At 35.4% G+C, this 20334-nt stretch overlaps 1 protein-coding gene across 2 annotated transcripts in view; it reads right to left on the bottom strand.

Annotated features, from left to right (window-relative positions):
* The window catches only part of spir (spire type actin nucleation factor), a 223702-nt gene that overhangs the window by 72177 nt on the left and 131191 nt on the right, over positions 1-20334 (bottom strand). For both annotated transcript variants that reach the window (XM_017609646.1, XM_017609647.1), the window contains exons 4-5: positions 17345-17462; positions 13877-13989 (exon numbers count right to left, since the gene is read on the bottom strand). In XM_017609646.1, coding sequence (XP_017465135.1) covers positions 13877-13989; positions 17345-17462 — 231 coding nt within the window. The remainder of the gene's footprint in view (positions 1-13876; positions 13990-17344; positions 17463-20334) is intronic.

The following is a 20334-nucleotide window of genomic DNA, read 5'->3' as shown; positions in this document are numbered from 1 at the left end:
CTCGTTAGTCGATAGTTGTCGATGGCAGTGTCGAAGGAGGTGGAGGCGTCCGGCGGCTGCTAATGCGAGCGAGTCGGTTATGCAACCTTATTTGTGGTGATTTGATATCTGGGATGTAGTATCGCTGCTGCCGTTTTGTTATATCCGCTAGATAGATACTTCTACACACACCCTCCACAAATATCCACACCCTGCAGGAAAAGCCTACAGTAGTAAAAAAATTTCTGGTTCAGAGCTGGTCCGCCTAGAAAAATTTTGTTCACCACCAAAATTTCTAATAGAGATGTTTAAGCCATCGTGAACAAATACATAAAGGATCATAAAGAAGCTGTTTTTTGGGCAGCTTGGCTTTGATGTTTGACTCCTTTGCTTTACATTCTTGCCACTAGTGCTTTACTAGGCCAACTTAGTGGCGCAATGAGAATGGGTTGGAAAATAACCCGTTTTGTGGTGCGCCCATTCTTTGATATGTTTTGTATGGTGCTAGAGCAACGGTCTTTCTCTAATCAAGGTTTCACATGCTTTACAACATCGTTTAAATTCCCACGCAATAACAAGGTTTTTAGGAATTCCAGTACCTCTATAAGAAATTTAAGAAAAACTGAAATAACTTGCAATGAAGATATTGAGCCAGAGAAAAGTCTTAACTTCTCATACGCTATTGGCTATCTTAAATCCTGCGCAACTTCAGGGCCTCGACCATGATTTAAACGTCAAGGAACTCTTTAAGCCGGCAAGACCGGTTGCCTATGATGAAAAAATTAGGACAGCCAAAATTAATAGCTGGAAGCACTTCTATGGAAGGTTCCGTCTAAGCCTTTTAGGACACCATCATGTAGTCAGGAAACTCTACGTCGAGTCGAATTCACTAGGGACCAGGATCCAAATAAATTCAAGGGAGTGAACGGATTGATATGCAAGTTACTCAATGCCACGGTAAGCTTACCACTAAGAAGTAAGCAAGGTATTTTACACCTGCCTCAATTATAGGCAAATGATGTAGCCAAATGGTTAGAGGGGAGTACTACCATTCTGTAGGATCTAGGGTTCGGCGTAAAATTGTAAGTACCTCCATTTGCGAAACAACATCAAGACGTGCAAAAAAAATGGAGGGGAATCTCGGCGAAAATGTGAGCGCCAACTATTTATTTATTAAACAAATTTGTATTATACCCGGACAGAATTAGACTGAGAAATCGCATGCGAAATCCGTTGAGATCTTAAAGTGCAAAAACCACCAGCTATATTTCAACACTTCCAAAGCTGTATTTCAAGATACTAGTTGTGGACACAAGATACTACTTGTGGTCAAGCTGCCATCAAAGCCGTAGGGCCGGTAACAACGAATTCGTTATGTGCTCAGCAAAGCCGAATATACTTACACGCTCTTCGACAACCTATTATAAACTTTTACTCGCCCCTGGGAAATGAGGAAGTAGACAAGTTTGCTAGAAAGGGATATGAGATAGAATCAATGGAAACTTAAACAGATCGTAAAAGGTCCCCTGTGATTCATTCCTTCCTTCACAAGTTAAGTAAAGAAAATATTAGAATATAGTTTATTCGAAAGCTTAGACAGCTTAGGGAAGATATGTATGCGTAGCTTAGACAGCTTAGGGAAAATATGTATGCGTAGGTATAGGAAACCTCTTCTATTAGGCCCATTGACAGACGAAGCTTACAAATTGCTGTAACTGTATGAGAGCGTTCATACAGCAAGCCGGTTCAGATGCTTTTCGGAGCACACAGCAAATCTGTTTTTAATTTTTAAATTTATATGTATCAAAAGAAGTTTTTATCTTCAATAAATCTTTTGAAGCAAAATAAACTTTTAACTGCCAGTAAGTTTCGCAATATTCTTGCAACCGATTCTAAGCGAAAAGCTCTGCTACGCCTCGTTCAGTATGAATAGCCGTAGCTTCATCTTGTGTGGCTCAGAACCGCCTTTCGATTGTACGCTTCCTTAAGAGTTAAGCATTGTTTTCATGCATACAAGTCGCATCATTTGTCGAGAAAATAGTCTTAGGTTAGGCCTGCTTTTTATGCTTAAGATAGTATCGTTCATTTCCAAATCAGTTTACAACTTACCACGAATAGAATCAACTCGTTAATTTATATCGAGAATAGCTGCAGTTCCTCCGGATTAAGTCTTAGAGTTAGACCTGAAAACGAATGCGGATCAGCGGAATTTTCGATAACAACACATATCAAAACGGTCAGCTGTTGTCTATTGTGAATTAAAAGTAAGCAAATAAAGCAAGTGAGCTGTAGATGAGTGGTAAGAGATTTGCACCCAATTCGGTAGGGCCCAGGTTCAATTGCCGTTCTGACCAATTTCCAAAAAATACATCTTTTAATTCTAAGCTTTAATTTTATTTTCTTAGTTTATCTTATTTCATATTAGTTAGAGTTAACTAAAATTGTTTAAAGTTTAATTTTTATTCAAAAAGTCCACAGCAACTATAATTACATAAACAAATCATAATTAAGGGAACCAGAACAAAAAAAAAAGCAAGTTAAAAAGTCTAAGTTCGGGCGGAGCCGAACATTAAATACCCGGCACAAGTATTACATATAGTTTCTTCACCTTTCCGAAAAAACATTCTGCTAGACTTACGATAGATAAACTTATGTATATAGTTATATGTGGCCGGTATCGCACCCATTTCCAAAATTCCAAATAATGTTACTTCTTTTCAAGAAATTGTTGTTAGTATCAATTTTGAATAAACTAGCGCGCTTAAATTTCGAAATGTCGAAGTTTCAAGCATTTCTGAAATTTACGTTATATGAAAAGTGGCAGCAATTTTAGTCCGATTTTAATAATTGTCAACGTTTGGCTTTTATTTGGCAAGCACAATAACCGTACCGAGTTTGGTACAATGTGATCGAACGATTACCGCGATATACATATATGTGATCATAAGTGGGCGGTGTCACAAAATTTTATCACAAACGTATTATTGGCTAAAGAATTATTGCATACATCAATTTTGAATAAATTAGCTGCCGTATTTACTGATTTATCGAAGATTGTGTATTCCTCTAAATTACCGTTATATGGGAGGTATGCGTGGTTATTGTCCGATTTTGCCTATTTTCAATACCATCCCTCCTACGCAAAAAAAAGTGCACATACCAAGTTTCGATAAGATATATTAATTTTTACTTCAGTTATCGTGTGCACAGACGGACAAACGGGCGGTCAGACAGTCACCGCTTAATCCACTTCTTTTTTCCTTCTGAACATTTATGTATACACTTGTCTATATCTATCTCGATTCGTTTTGGCTGTTACAAACAACCGTTATGTGAACTAAATTATAATACCCTTGTGCACAAGTGCGCTCGGGTACAAAAAACTAAAATATTTACTGGCTGTGGGATTCGAACCCACGACCTAGCGGATCGCTTAATAATGCCGTCTGTAAAAGCTTAAATAGACGCCAGCGTTTATCCGGATTAACTCGGACTTAATCCGGATCAACTGCAGTTACTTCCCGAGTTGATGCGGTACAATGCTGCCTTCTGTTAATGCTTTAAGGGTACAATTTTGATCGGATCAACTGCTCCGTTAGTCCGGATCAACGCTGCCCTCTGCTTATGCATTAAGCTCACTTAGTAGCGCTCCATTTCGGTACTTGTGGTTTTTCCTACAGGGTGTAGGCGTACCTACATACATAGTTTCATGTTTATGTACATTGTACAAGTGCACATTACATATCTACATATGTATCTATATAAAAGCACATGTAACGTCTAACCAGTTGCTTAGCCGCAAAAATTGTATTGTACAAGCGGATTATGTCTGAACTGGTTATTAATACGGCGAGTTATTAGAAGCATTGGGTATTTGAAATATTTATTACCGTTAAATTGCGAGGAAAAATAAATAAAAATAATCGTTGCGTTAAAGACTAGATTCCTTTTTATTGTAAATATTTACAATACTTGCAAAAGAAGGCGAAAACTTACTCAGCTCAGAGGTGGTTTTCAGGTTATGCATGAAATTTGTGGATAAATATTAGGTTGCGTTACGCAACAAAATAGTTTATATGTAAAGGATAGAATAAAAATATTTAATTTTTCGATTTCTTATTGCGCATAGACATTTGTTGTTCCTGCAATCCACTAATGTGTACATTAGGGCGGAGCAATTTTACGATTATGTTAAGCAGAAATTGTGAACAAACTTTTTACCAAAAATTATGTTTGACCATCCCATCCCATCCATCCCAATTTTCAAAAAATTTTTTATGAAATAAACAAGCATTACGAACTTGTGAAATAGTATCTTAAATGTAAAGAAAACACAAAATTTTTGAAATGAAAAATTTTTTTCGTTCAGAAGAAATTTTATCGCACTGATTGTTAAAAAATCATAATTTTTGCTTAGAATCAAGTGTAGAATTCGAATATGCCATACATTTTTTTCGAAATTAAATTACTCAGCCCTAATGTACACACCTTCGTACATGCCTATTGCAAAAAAGTAGTCAAGCAACTAAATATGTATTGCCGATAAGTGTGCCAACGTTTATTTTCTCGTAATTTTTGGCCAAAAAAAGCAGACAACACAGATTTTTCTTTTAGTTTTCTTTTTTTTATCATGAACACCTTTCACCTTTGCCTTCATTTCAACGAGCATTTGTTTGGCTCTTTGCCAATGTGTCTTCTAACTAGTTATTCTTCCAGCAAGTAAGGGGGAAAAATCAAATAAGCAATAAAAAGCATCTGCAACGCTGCTAGCGTTTTTGCATAACTTTGCTGCTGCACCGTGCTATTGCACTCACACCGATATATGTACGTATATATACATACAAACATATGTATATACACAAACACACATGCACACTATGATAAATAGATGTGCTATGGTATGTGTTACAACAACACATTAACAATCGTGTACGTTGGTGGCCATTTCTAACCGCCTTTTGTGGTATGTTGCATTTTGTGGCATGTTGCACGTTTTCCATTACGGTTAGTTGTCTATGACAGCATGTGCCACATGTTGGTGCACATGTTGAACGCTTTGGCTCGTCGAGCACTGGGCTTACATACATATGTACGAGTGCATTTCGTGTGTTGCAAGTGCAGAGGCAAAAGCAATAACGATCACAACGGCAATAGCAATAGAAACGTAGCAATAACAACAATAGTAACCACCCGGATTGCCACTGCTGCGACCAGACGCCGCCAACGTTGCTTAGCTTTAGCCGTTGCCTTTTTTATGACCGGCCAGCCAATCCACTACCTGTTGACGGGCATTAGAATATTGGCCATTTGTTTATAACGCACTGACAGCTGACGTATTTTATTGACCCATTGTTGTGAGAGGCACATTACATGCACTATGCATGCGTACATTTATTCGCGTATGTATGTATATATGTATGTATGTAGATGTTTGTAGTATACGTTCCTATTTATGTAAATTTGTATTAAATACAAAAATGAAATTATGGTTTTGTTAGCAACTCGGAACAAGAATGGCTCCAGTTCAGAGGATCGAGTTTCGGATGTAAAAAATAGTGCCAATTTGTTATTTAATAATTCAACCTCTGACTGGTATTTTCAATTTAGGTAGACGCTAAAGAGCATTAATGCCGTATTTCCATTAGGCAATTAACGACAAAAGATCGGGCATTACGTTAACAAAGAATTTAAAAACAAAAATAAGCCAAACTTTTTTTTAGGTGTTAGTCGACCCCGCACCACCTAACGGCTAAATTTTGTGTGGAATTATTTCTTTCCACTCCTGTACTACCTTTCTGGGATAATTTTTTGTGGAGTTATTCCCTTTCATGTAAATAACTAATATATGTAGAGTAGGGCACACAGAACAGTAGTTTCTTACAGACAAAATTGGCTACCAGCTAATTAAAATAATTATAAATTAAACTAGGAACTGTTCCTTTTGGAAGAGACGGGTCCAAACCCGAAGTATTATTTAAATCGGCAAGAGTTCTCATTAAGGCAGCATTTTTAAAGGAATTTGAGTTGGATATTGCCAAATTTTTAAAACACTGAAAAGTGTCTAAGGTTACGAATCGGTACATTAAAGCTTAATCGTTCTAAGAAAGATGAACATTCAATAAACCATTTTATGAGATTAATTGCAAAAGATCATGCAAGAAAAGAAGTTCTACTATTCAAGGTTTCGAGACAACCTGATTTGTTAAGAGGCAAGGGTTCAGTGAGCATATCTAATAAAAACTTTTTGTATACGTCCTATTCATTAATATGGCATGCGTGATAGGATCTCCCGATAAAAGAAGAATAGTCAAATTTTGATCTTACTGAGGTTGTGTAAAAAACCTTTAACGTATATGGGTCTGAAAATGGTAGAATGTTACTCCGAAAGAAGGCTAATGCTTTAGAAACGATATAATTGATATGTAAAGAAAAACTCAATTTCTCTCTCTCCTCTCTCCTCTAGGTCTTTAACTTCAGTAGCTCGCTTGAGTTTGGAGTCTGAGATGAAATAACTTGAAGGTGTTGGACTGTGCCTTCTAGTGAAGGTAGGAAGGAGCTATTTTCAATATTCAGGAATAGGCGGTTCCGAGTACACCAACAGTTAAATTTATCAAGCTCAGACTGAAGTGTTTGAAAGTGTTCACGATTTCTTATAACCGAGTATATCTTATGGTAGTCTGCATATAAAAGAAATTTCGAAGAAAAAAACAGGACCCAATGTCATCCATAAATAATAAAAAAAATAAAGGCCCTAGAATGCTACCTTGTGGGACCCCCGATGGCGCCACAATAGGTTGGAAAAAGCTTAAACAAATAGTTGATTTAGGAGTGTAAGCGTACAAAAAGCAGTTATTTTTTTGAAAATAAATAAAGCGTGTTATTTTTTCGACTACATCAGTCACAGCCATAACACCCTCCAGGTGTTTTTTTCCGTTACGCGCCGAGAAACACTGGTTAGCAGTTGAACGTTTCGTTCAGTACCTTTATGTGGCATGCAACTTGTGGATCAGGAAGTGGTGGGTCTGCAAATTCTAAATATTCCTTCAAATGCTTATACGGAATGTTTCTATTAATTGGCGGTTCTGTTAAAATAGACCTCTGCATGAGTCGATTCTAATTTGAAGCCAAAGAGAGTACAGTAGAATTGTGTATTCTATTTCAAGTTCAAAACACCCAGCGTTTTGAATTTTGTATTTTATGAATATTCATTGCGTTTCAAGTTTTCTAACTTCATATAGAATTATATAAATGAATGAATGAAAAACCTTAAATTTATTCAGACTCAAATTTATTACAATTTATGTGATATTTTGTGTTTAGCATCGAAAACGAAAAAAAGAATGGAAAGTGTAGAGGAAAATGTAAGTACGTTTAGCTTAAAATGATGTACGTATGTATGTATAGTGAATCTACATTTCGGTCCATTTAATAATGATAATGGTATATGTTTATAATAACAACACTCCGCAAGCGCATTATTGCAAAGTGCCGGCATCAAGAAGAAGCTCCACAGTGGAGAATACACACTGAGTCAAAAAAGAGGTCGTAGCAAAGTTTGGGAGATATTTTCCAATGTTAAAAATAACTCTGGCGAAGAGTTGCCCGATATTGTAGCATGTAAAAGATGCTACAGCATTTACAAATTTACGGGGTGCACGTCAAATATTGTAAGACATAAATGCTATATTATAAATACCCATACTGTGGATCAGGAGATTCAAAGTTATTCAAACCTAAATGTTACGTTCACTGCTGACTTCGACTGCCTTAAATGGTGGTATCTGAACAAAAATTTTTTTCCAATTTTATACAAAACGAGCTGCAAAATTTTCTGTATACCCGCAAGTAGCGCGGCTTCTGAAAGAGCCTTTTCAGATGCAAGAAATTTAATAACCGAAAAACGTTGTACTATTGCTCTTAACCCAGACAATGTAACTAAAATAATGCTTCTGCATTCAAATATAGAAATATAAATATACTATATGTTGAAACCAATTCTATTCTTATCTAATGACTCTCTTTTATGGCGCATACAAGTACAAAATATGTATAAGAAAAGTTCAATAAATACAAGGAAATGTAGGTATTTAGATTTATAAAAATAAAAAAAATTCCATCATATTCACTCAATTTGTTTTCACATCGTTTGAATATTGTAATGTCGACAATCATATCAGCAAAGCTATTCATTTAAATTCAATAAAATTCAAAACCAATCACATTCATTTAATTTCAATATGAATGATTCATTTGCCGTTTAGAATGGATTCATGCAGCCCTCTATGTTAAAATATTGTCATCATCAAAATCTATCATACTGAAATATTTGGAGCAGTCATAATTAGTTTTAAATTTCTAAAGAATTATTGCAAACATCAATTTTGAATAAATTAGATTCAGTATTTACTGATTAATCGAACAATTCGTATTTCTCTAAACTACCGTTATATGGAATGTGGGCGTGGTTATTGGACGATTTTAAAAAATTTCAGCCCTTTGGTATGTTGTGCCAAGACCAACAAATGTTTTTGGGAGAAATTGGTGCAGCGGTTACCAAGGCACACACAGATAATCAGACGTGGGCGCCCATTTTCAAAATATTTAAAATATTTTTTACTTTTCGTCTAAAAATCACTAAAAAATCGCAGTTTTGGTATTTCTGAAAATTACCGTTACATGGGAGGTAGGCGTGGTTATTGTCCGATTTTTCCCATTTTCAGTACCATCCATCCTATGCTGAAAAGAAGTACACGTACCTGCTTTCGTTGAGATATCTAAATTTTTACTCGAGTTATCGTGTGCACAGACGGACAGACAGTCACCGCTAAATCGATATCTTTTTTCATTCTGATCATTTATGTATACATTTGTCTATATGTATCTCGATTCGTTTTGCTGTTACAAGCAAGGAGGACTTAAAAACTTAGTCGTTTAAGTACTTTCATAAAAATATACTGCTTTTTGTACCCTTACACTCATAGATTAGGTATTTGTTTAAGCTCTAATGTACATTCCAAATATGAATCTTATGGGAGCATAAAAACGGGGTTTTGAGATATCGTAGCAGGTAAATTCCTGTTTCATATTGCATTATCATCGGGCTCCGAGATAGGCCTGAAGTTTCAAGTCTCTAGCTCATCGGGAAGTTGAAAATAAATTGATTGCATGATTAGATTACACATAGGTGAATAATAATAAAGTTTTGTCAAAATAAAAGCCATTAAGTCTCTTTCCAAATGCCAGTTGTTTAAGTTGGTTTTGTCATTGCCCAGTGGAAGTTCAGCATAAAACAAGAAAATACCTGCTCTAAAATACAATAAAACCTCTTGACTTTTTCATAACCTTTGCACCGGAGAACCCGACTGAAGTTGAAATTCAAAAGATTCCTCGTTTTCTTTTCTAAAATAATAAAAAAAAAACATGTACTATTTTGGTAAGTTTGTGCAGGTTGAAAATGAAAATCTAGCGAACCGGGTTATTATCTGTACCCCATACATACATACATACCGTTGCTTACAGTACAAAACCGCGTAACCGACATTAGCTGCCAAAAATTGGATTTGCTCACACAAGCTCTTGGCTCAATCCTTGTTCATTCGTCCTGAAATATACTAGCCAGAAATGCAACTGCTTTATAAAAAAGAGAACCATTTTGAAACATGAGTGTTTTTACTATCTGGATNAAATCGATATCTTTTTTCATTCTGATCATTTATGTATACATTTGTCTATATGTATCTCGATTCGTTTTGCTGTTACAAGCAAGGAGGACTTAAAAACTTAGTCGTTTAAGTACTTTCATAAAAATATACTGCTTTTTGTACCCTTACACTCATAGATTAGGTATTTGTTTAAGCTCTAATGTACATTCCAAATATGAATCTTATGGGAGCATAAAAACGGGGTTTTGAGATATCGTAGCAGGTAAATTCCTGTTTCATATTGCATTATCATCGGGCTCCGAGATAGGCCTGAAGTTTCAAGTCTCTAGCTCATCGGGAAGTTGAAAATAAATTGATTGCATGATTAGATTACACATAGGTGAATAATAATAAAGTTTTGTCAAAATAAAAGCCATTAAGTCTCTTTCCAAATGCCAGTTGTTTAAGTTGGTTTTGTCATTGCCCAGTGGAAGTTCAGCATAAAACAAGAAAATACCTGCTCTAAAATACAATAAAACCTCTTGACTTTTTCATAACCTTTGCACCGGAGAACCCGACTGAAGTTGAAATTCAAAAGATTCCTCGTTTTCTTTTCTAAAATAATAAAAAAAAAACATGTACTATTTTGGTAAGTTTGTGCAGGTTGAAAATGAAAATCTAGCGAACCGGGTTATTATCTGTACCCCATACATACATACATACCGTTGCTTACAGTACAAAACCGCGTAACCGACATTAGCTGCCAAAAATTGGATTTGCTCACACAAGCTCTTGGCTCAATCCTTGTTCATTCGTCCTGAAATATACTAGCCAGAAATGCAACTGCTTTATAAAAAAGAGAACCATTTTGAAACATGAGTGTTTTTACTATCTGGATATAATTTATGCAACCTCACATACGCAGTTTTGCATTTTGTTGATACGCCGTTTTGTAATTTAAACGACGATATGTATATGACCATTTTTTTAACCAATTTGCTTCGTTCGTTATCATTTCCCACCATTAAATTATTAAAACAACATTGTTGCAACATAGAAACTCAACTGCCATTCAATTGGCCTAGTGGCCCTAAACTTCCCTAATCTGATCCGCTGCAACCATAAAGTACGCAACGAAAAAAATAAATAAAATTAAATCAAAACACTGGGCACTCCTTAATCCACTTCAGTGGACACTCGATATAGCCACTCAAAAGTCAACAACAGTTATTGCAGCATAAGCCAGATCGGTAAACGAACATTAAAGCGTACAACCAATTTCGCTGTATAGATGTATCTTGTAATTGAATAAGTAAATGTAAAATGTGTCTCAAAGAGTGTGGGAATAAATCAAAAAGCGATGATTGAACGACAAATATCGGGTCAAGATGGATAGTAAACTAGGTTAATCAGTTACGGCAAGAGAAACAAATGACAACAGGGAGTTGAAATGGAAAATAAATATTATTCATGAATACTTGTACATACTTACATATGTATGTATGTATTCACTTATGCAATTTTTTATGTAAAGCAATCATTTACATAAATACATATCGCACAACCACTTCAAAGGGGACACAACTCAAAATTACCCGCTTGCCAGGAAATACGAAAAAAAATTTTTTGGACTTCACTTAGCCTTAGATATTTTCAACAAATTACAACAAAATTTGCACCAGCTTTTGCTCGAAAATAAACCTAAGGTCCGTACATATTTTTTAGCGCATAGTTTTAAAAATGATGAAATTTGACTTGCGTCACCTTTGAAGTGGGTAAGCGATATGTACATACTAGGGCCTTTAATCTCGGGATCCAGAATACCAAAATTTGGATTCAAAGTGAACTTGAGTAATTGGCACCCGGAAGTGGATTTCAGAACTTGCCTGAAACACTGTAACTGTGTAAAAACGAAAAATCTAGTAGCAAATAAAAACACAAAAACCTTTTACAGTGTGACAGAATCGTTCTTCATTTTACTTTGTTGGCGTTTTGTGGAGATTGAGTTTCTGCAAATACGAGTAAGTGTTATTTTTACAATTAATATACATAGATATTTAAGAACACTATAAAAATATTTTAACGTTAAATTACGGACTCTTTTACTAAGGTGCATAACGCTCCACGTAAGACGAAATGTGGTGGCAATGAATCTGTGTGGTTTCATTTTTTTGATTGCTGAGAACGGTGAGCTTATTGCAAAATGCAAAAATTGTGATAAAGTCAAAATCCCGAAAAATCCCGAGATTGTTAAAAAGCTTCGGGATTGAATGCCCTAGTACATATATAAATATGTATATTTTTGAATTTTTTAAAATATCGTCATATGGTATTAGATTTTTTTTATCAAGAAGAGGCTAGAAGGTGCTCTACAGTAGGATTCTGATTTGTAAAAGATTGCTCGTCCACTCTTCATCAAGAGAGCTAAGGTACTTAAGTATTTAGCCTCAGAAAAATCCATGCACATGTAGGGATACAAGAAACAATTGTATGTACATATATCTTCTGAATGTCCAGATATTTTCATAGGGTTGCTAAGTCTAATGATCGCTTAGTTCCTCAATGAAATAACATAGAGTAATTCAGTTTTATGCCCAGCTTATCCTAGGTAAAGAAAAAGAAGGCGTAGTTCCTCTATTGTCGTCATAGTTCTAGTGAGGTTAGAGCCTGACATCATATCTTAACAATTTAGGTTAGGTATATATTTACTCTCAGCCAGAGATACTTGAATCGTTGTTTTTATTGCCAGGCAGAATGGTTCCAAGAGAGTCCTGGAATACATATTACTTTTTATGTCACAAAACTCATGACACCAAGCAATTTGTTTGTGGAATGCCTCAACACAATAATCATTGAGAAAGGCTTGGATTGAAGTTCTAATTTGAAATAAAGTTCCCATTGAATCCCATATCAAAATTGAACCTTTTACCTTTAGGACATCATTCGGTTTGCGTTTCAGCTTTATAGCAAATGTTTTTAAAGTAGCTAATAGATACAGGCGAATTTATAAAAGGTGGTGTTACTGGTGGATTTAGATTTTCGCTGCGGTCCTTCTGAGGCCTTGTAATAGATTTTCAAATATAATAATTTCCCACCAGTTGATGTAGTGAAAGTGTTACAGTACAACTGAACTGATTGTTCAGAAATCAGATTTCGTTTTAAGATTCTTTCATTTAGACCTTCCATACCACTGATTGATCAGATATGAGTTTTTATGATTAATATCCTCCATTTAAGTGGCTAAGGTAATTTAAAACAGAAGATATGAACGTACTATAAGATTACATTTTTCTTATATTCCTGAAAGTTTTGAAGCCTTCGGCATAATCGAAGACCGCACTATCCATTCTTGTTGTTAGGCACGTTTCAGCAGAGATATCTTATAATACATACGAGTACAGACATACATATATATGTATGTACATATGTGACCTGGTCTACGAAAAGGGAGCTTACGTGCGAAAACTAGTTTTCTGTGAAAAAGCTGTTAAAAGTAAGCAACTCGTTTCGTCAGTTTCTTATTATCTCGTTAATTGTTCTCCGCGCCGGACGTCCAGTAAGTGTTGTTGTTGGTCCAGTAAGTGTTGTTGTTGGTCCAGTAAGTGTTGTTGTTGGTCGGAATATTATTATAGTTCATCGTGTAAGTTGCTAGTGTGGAACATTTAAAAAAGTAACACTGAAGAAGTGACGTTTACTGTTTCTGTTGATTATCGTCTTCGCATTTCGCATGAAATGAAACATGAGTGTTGATGAGGAGTTCAGNATTTCTGCTTTTCACCACATGAAAAAGCATCTCATCTTCCATCCGAATCAACCAAAACGTGAAAATTGATTTTTTGACACCTAAGTCCCCTTTCCGTAGACCAGGCCACATATGTAGATACGAACCCACGATGTAGAGAACAAAGGTGGCGCCCATCTCGGTACCGCTATACCGCTCTAAGAGAATCGCTATTTGTATGACGTCACACGTGTTCAACTAGTTTTAGTTTTTCTTGCAAAATTTCATATTTTTCTTCGATTCCTGGTCGCGTTTTGGCATTTCTCTCTAGAAAACGCACCAGTGTGACGTCAAACAAAAATTATTGTAAAAAATTCTCTCTTATGGGCGCAATCTTGTATTCTTTCATTCTATCATTATTGATACGAACCCACATACATACGTAAATTAATACGATTCAAAAGCTTGATTGTACTCGAACTTATTTTTTTCAAGGTTGGCGGATATGAATATCATTAAATTGGTAACAACTTACCTCAAGCACAAAATCAAATTCTTTGGTTTCATTCCATTTCTCATCATCGCCATCGTCATCCCAACGTTGGTGGCCCTCATCAATGCCCTCATCGATGCAGTCATCATCGTTTTCTGAAAAGTAGAAAAATTAAATTTATTCGAGTATTTTTAAGCTCTTCGAAACTTTAAAAATGCACATGCATAAACAAGTAACGGCGCGGCTTTTAAAATGCATCATTTAGTATTCACTGGTATGAAAAAAGTAAAAATGATCTCGAAAAAGCAACGATGTCTATGAATTTTGCAACCCTACAATCCCAGCCCTCCCTGCTACCTCCTATACCCTTACCATTCATTGCCCCTTTGTGCCACTTAATGTCGATCAAAAAATACTGCGACATAAAAAATTCGCTAACCAGGGCAATAGTCACACGCGTCCTTGAAAAATCAGACCCACTCTTAATTCGCTGTCTGGCATCGGTTTATGAAGCGGCGCGCTGCACTAACACACAGCGATGCAGGAAAAGATATTCGATTTGCTGTGAGACAGAATTACAGACAGCTGATCACTAACCGCTAACCGCCAAATGGCGACCGCAGATTACAAATCACAGATAACCGACAGATGGTGACACGACGCTTGTGGTTTTCCGCAAAACCAAAAATTACAACAGCACAGCATTAACATTCAAAATAAACCAATAAAAAATAATGTAAAACAAAAACAATTGAATTGGCGGAGGTGCACCGAACATGAAAATGGCAAAACATTTAATGGAAACAGTCAAATAAATTGAAATAATCAGCGTGAAGCAAAAAAAAAACGCGAAAAAAATATGGAAAAGTAAGGTAAAAAAAAGCTTGCAATATACTGTATCGCATCTTGTGTTGCTTAAATAGGGAGAAATAGTGCAAAAAAGAAAAAATAAAGGTAAGGAAATGAAAGAATGAATCAAACGCTGGCTGGCGGTGTCGGCGATTCGTCATCCACTACTGGTGTACAGCTGCACCGGAGCGAGCGCTGACATCACGTGTTTCCAATTGTTCCAAGTCATAAAAAATTATTTAATTACGTATTTACGTATGCACATACATATGTTTGTTTGTTTATTTAATTATTTTGTACAAACATTAGTCAGTACGCTGCGGGGGCCTGCCCGAAATGACAATATTTGATTCACGATTAGGTGATTAGTTTTAGGAAGTTCTTTGGAAAACTAGGAAAACACTTTTTTTGGAAACAAAAAATGGACCTTCCAAAACCTTTAATAGATATTTGACACTCAAAACCATATGGATTGGACAATTGCCGAGAAAATGCTTTTTACTTTCTATCCTCATCTTCTAAGATGTCGTAGTGACTCGCACTACGGCGCACATATTTCGTCCTTATAGATTGTGTCTCGTTATAAATCCTATCACCGCGCGTAACACACTCGTAAGATCCCTAATATACCTAACACCCAAGAATGATAGAATACAAGATTGCGCCGATTAGAGAGGATTTTTGAGAATAACTTTTGTGTGACGTCACACTGGTGCAATTGCGAGAGAGAAATGCCAAAACGTGAGCAAGAATGGAAGAAGAAAAAATGTTGCAAGGAAAACGTAAACAAGTTACACAAGTGTGACGTCATGCAAACAATGATTCTGTCAAATTCGTTAAGAGGAATAGCGGTCCGAGATCGGCGCAACCTTTGTATTCTCTCGATCGTGCCTAACACCTTCTTTTACCTTTCTGGTTTATTTGGCACTACACATCATAAAAAAGTCATAAGTTTTAATCGATCTACTTTGCAACGCTTTTATCAATTTGCAATGTTTTTTGTGCAGACACCTTTTTTATATTTATGTAAGCAATACAGTCGGCCGCTGTGGTGTAGTGGTAAGCAGTGCGCGCTTCCACTCCGCAGCACCTGGGTTCAAACCCTGGTCAAAGAAACAGCGCAAAAATATAGAAAAAAGACAGCGTTCGTCCCTCGGCAGGCAATGGTAAACCTTCGAGTGTATTTCTGCCATGAAAAACAGCTTCTCATAAAAATACAATCGCCGTTCGGAGTCGACGTAAAACTGTAGGTCCCTCCGCTTTGTATGACAACATCAAGGCGCACTCCACAAAATCGGAGAAGCTCGGCCAAACACTATCATATGTGTAAGCGCCAATCTATTATTATTATTATTAAGTAATACAAACATAACTTGTGATATAGAACTTGAATGAATCAACTATAACGACAGTTTCCTTTGTTAACTAAAAATAATTTAATGCATTTATTAGTCTTTAAACGTTATTAAAATTAAACGTGAAAATGTAAAGCTGAAAACACATTTAATCAAATTTAGTAACCATTTAGCATAAGAGACCAGCAAGCAAATCTCAAAGTTTCAGACTCTTCCTTCATACCACCCAAAGCAAGTATGTACATATATAATTTTCGCGTTATGAAATAAAAAAATTTAAAACTATTATTGTTTTGGTTTGGCATATTCGTGACAGGCTAACCTAATATTCACGCAAGCCGCCATTTTACTGTCAAAAATTTCTCATGCACATACAACTTGTATGGGACCAACCGAAATTGAACGGCGTGCGTATGAAGCTAACTCAATTTGCAATTTTTGTTCTGCGTGACATTTTGATTTGACGTTTCGCTCAATGAAATCAAATGCAAACGCACGAAAGCCTATTTCGGGTGACGCAAAAAAACAAATTCGACGGCGTGCGTACCAAAACGCATGCCGCGAATATTAGTTTAGCCTGTAATGCTGTTACTTTAAGAACATAATTTCGGAGGCGTTAAAAAAATTCTATGAAATCATATTTTGGAAACTTTGTATACTAACTGCAAAAGGTGTGTATTAAAAAATAAATTAAAGTGGAAGTGCCACAAAGTGCTTATTGAATAATTATTTCAATATTTCACTAGAAACCTCCGTGAAAGAGGACTTTACGATGGGATGGTTTCTATGTAACAGAACGAAACAAGTTTTTAAAAAGAAGAAGTGGTCATATCAAAATTGCAATTAAAGGAAGTAGAAGAGACCGATGCAGTGCTGCTAAAAGTACTACGATTGGAGTTTTTTTTTTACTACTATTTTGTCATTCATACTCCCGCACTCCCCATGGACCGATTATACTATTTGCTATTTTGCGAGATAGCTAACAGTTTCGTACAAATTTATAAAGTACATAACTCAAACGATGTTGCATTGAACACCTACCGTAATATAAAACTTATGTGCAAAGTGCACAAAAAGTAGGAATTTTGAAGAAAATCGATTCTCCTGTTCCAGTTAATAAATGCTACATAGTAAGAACTAGTTAAAAACAATTGTGGGGTCCTCCCAAAACGAAAAAGAATTTCACAAGAAAAATGTGCAATGTTTTAAAAAAAAATAATAAATTGTTAAGTTGGCGAATAAGATGAAACCGAACGAGCTTTTTAATGACATTGATATGATAGTTTAGCGAATTGGTTTATCTTACCTTCCGCTGTCATGTAGGTGATCAGTTCTTCTAATTCATGTGACATTTGACACTGTTCATCAACTGCCAAGTTATAATCCAAGGCGGTGTACACAACTACTGCCACTTTGCGCAGGATCTGTAATGAAGGAGAAAATATTTCATAAGATTTAATTTATTGATATAGTTTAATAAGTTTAATAAATGTTAAGTAAAAAAAAGGGTTTAGTATCCCAGTGGGAAAATGTAATGTATAGTAATCAAAAAAATAATCAGTAAAACAACCCTTTTCACATTCGAAAATGCATTTTTTCCCCCAGGGCGATGTCCTAAGAAAAGTGGGGCATAGTATCGAGAAATGAATGTGTTTTAATATGAAATTTTTGGAAATTTTTGAATACATTATAATGCTGATTACATAGTTAGCAGTAATATTATCGAGAACGCATAAGAAATACATTATATTATTTACACGCATGCAATGCATTAATACTTTTCCGATTGGGGTGTTTCTCATTTTATTATTCTAAGGTAGCGTTGCATAAGAATAATACATATGCAGATGTACATATATCCTACATCAAACCCTACAAGACACTGCTGAGCACTTTACGCACAAACCCCAACACATTCACAAATATTTTACTATTTTCTAATACATTCTCATTTGCAGCCAATGCTATAATAACTTTGTTGTCATGACAACAAGATTTGTGATGAGGAAATCATGTCTTGGAAGTAATTATTTCATATTAAAAGTACCCGGTATTGAAGCAAAAGTTCAAACAATTTAGAATTTCCACAACATTTTTAGATACCATTGTTGTAATTAATTGACTTGTAGGATTCTAGTTCTGCATTGCATATTTTCGTACGATAAATGCGCTTTTATACCGCGCGGTGTCAATTCAATCTTATATGGTTACTTTTTTGCACAAGTACTTTTCACAGAAGAAGTGCATCACTAAAACTTACAAAAGAACTCATGAAAAAGAACTCGTTTATTGTTTGCAAATTCGTTACCATTTTCGTAGCTGAAATCAGGTGAGCTAACTAAAATTGTTATATTTTCTATAATTTATTATATTTTTCAGCAAATAAATTGCAAAATTTGGGACTGGCCGTGTTGATTTAAAGGAAGTATTAGTAGTGAAGTGATAAAAAGTGATTTAAGTGACATATGTAAATTGTGCAAAATTTTGCACAGGCTTGTGGCTCTTTCAGTGACTTTATTGAAGTTAGGATTTGTGTGCAAACAAAAATGTAGAAAGCCGGAATGCTTTAAAATCATGGTGTGGAATCTAGTCTTAAGACATGTTCTGTGTTGTGCCGTGTTTTCCAAAAATTTCGGATTTCAATCCTTTTGGGTGTGTAAAAGACTAAACTGCATTAAGGGCCAGTTTTTCAGTTCACGGTTGTGGCTTAAACTGTCGAGCTGGTTAGTTCAAACTAAGATTGGCCAATCAAATGCCAACCAGCTGTTCAATATAAACTTAGTTTAAGTAATTTATGTTTAAACTGGCCCTAAGTCACTGAAAGCGCCAGCAGCAAAAATATTGGGAAAGTATTATATGCAGTGGTTTTTGTTAATAATAAAAACCTTTGTGTGCAATGTGCGGAACCGAGGTGGTGTGGTGTATTGCTTTACAACTTATGTAAATTTGCGTGTTTGGGGAATTCACAATGGAGTCGTATTGTTTTATGTTGTAAACTTTAAACGCCTAAAAAATATATTAAAGGGGTTCGTAAAGTACCATCAAAGTCATATTACGAATAATAGTTGGTTGTCGTTTCAAGTCCTCAAAGCATTTACTTAAGCTTTTAAAGTTTACGACATACAACAATACGACACTTACAATACCTTTGTGAATCCCTCAATTGTATATAGAAACCTATAATAGGAGGCTTGCATAACGTATTAACATAAAGCATGCGCACGTTAGTTGCAAATCAGTATCTCCGGATTGCCAAAATTAGTGATTATTATAGTTGCGTTCCAGATGCTTCACGATTTGAAGGTTTTTACAGGAAGTCGTTCCAGGTTACCACCTTGCATAAGCTTTATTAATGGAGAAAACAGCTTTTCCTGCAAATCCTGTAAAACCTGCAAATCGTGAAGCATCTGGAACGCAACTTATGCTGTGTAAAGCTGATGCCAGATAAAACGCTTGCTTCGCTTTGCGTGACAGATGAGATGAATTGTATGAAAATGCACAAAGCATGCCACGTACATACACAGATCGTTGCAACTGCAGCGCGAAGCGAAAAGATGGGAAACAATCAGCCGGTTTAATATTTATATTGTTTCATCCAAATTCGAGCAATCGTGCAGAAACATACAATTTAATTACATTGCTGATATTTCGAATGCTTAATACTTATGTATATGAAGTCCACAACAATACGGACGATTAAAAAAGCAAAACAAAATTGTTTTCTTGGCGTTCATTGTGGCTTTTGCGTCTGGCGCATTGCTGGCAAAGTTATAATTGCCACGCAAAGCCACAAAGTTTTATCTGGCATCAGCTTATTTCACCTGTATTGAAATTCAGTGTTCCTTTACTCGTGCGATAATAGGTCCGTTTAAAAACTTTCACAACTTTTTACCAGTTTTGGCTATACTCGGAGCTATCACTGAATCCGTCGTAGTCCGATTTCTCGTACAATAGATTTAGTTGCACAGTAGAGTTTAATTGTATTTGTCAAAGTTTAAATTTAATTGTCCAAAACTTAAATTTATTTGGCCAAAGTTTAAATCCGTTACTTTGGTATTTACCTGAACACAAATACCTAACTATTTTTGTACTTAGTACTTTTATTTTGAATTATTTTTTAAATGAAAATTATTAAAAATAAATAAATAAACATAAGTTGCAAAGAGTATCATTTTGAATTTCGTTGCTAATTAGTTGAACGCATCTGTAACTGGATTGAGTACTGATTTTTCCAATTGATTAACAAAACATATTCTAGAATTGCTTCAAATTAATTACTATTAAGACATCTAATAT

The sequence above is a fragment of the Rhagoletis zephyria genome, unplaced genomic scaffold, assembly GCF_001687245.7.
Source record: "Rhagoletis zephyria isolate East Lansing unplaced genomic scaffold, Rhagoletis_zephyria_1.1 Rzeph_scaffold_00242, whole genome shotgun sequence".
NCBI lineage: Eukaryota > Metazoa > Arthropoda > Insecta > Diptera > Tephritidae > Rhagoletis > Rhagoletis zephyria.
The sequence above is the reverse complement of the archived record's forward strand: the minus strand, read 5'-3'. Positions and strand labels throughout refer to the sequence as shown.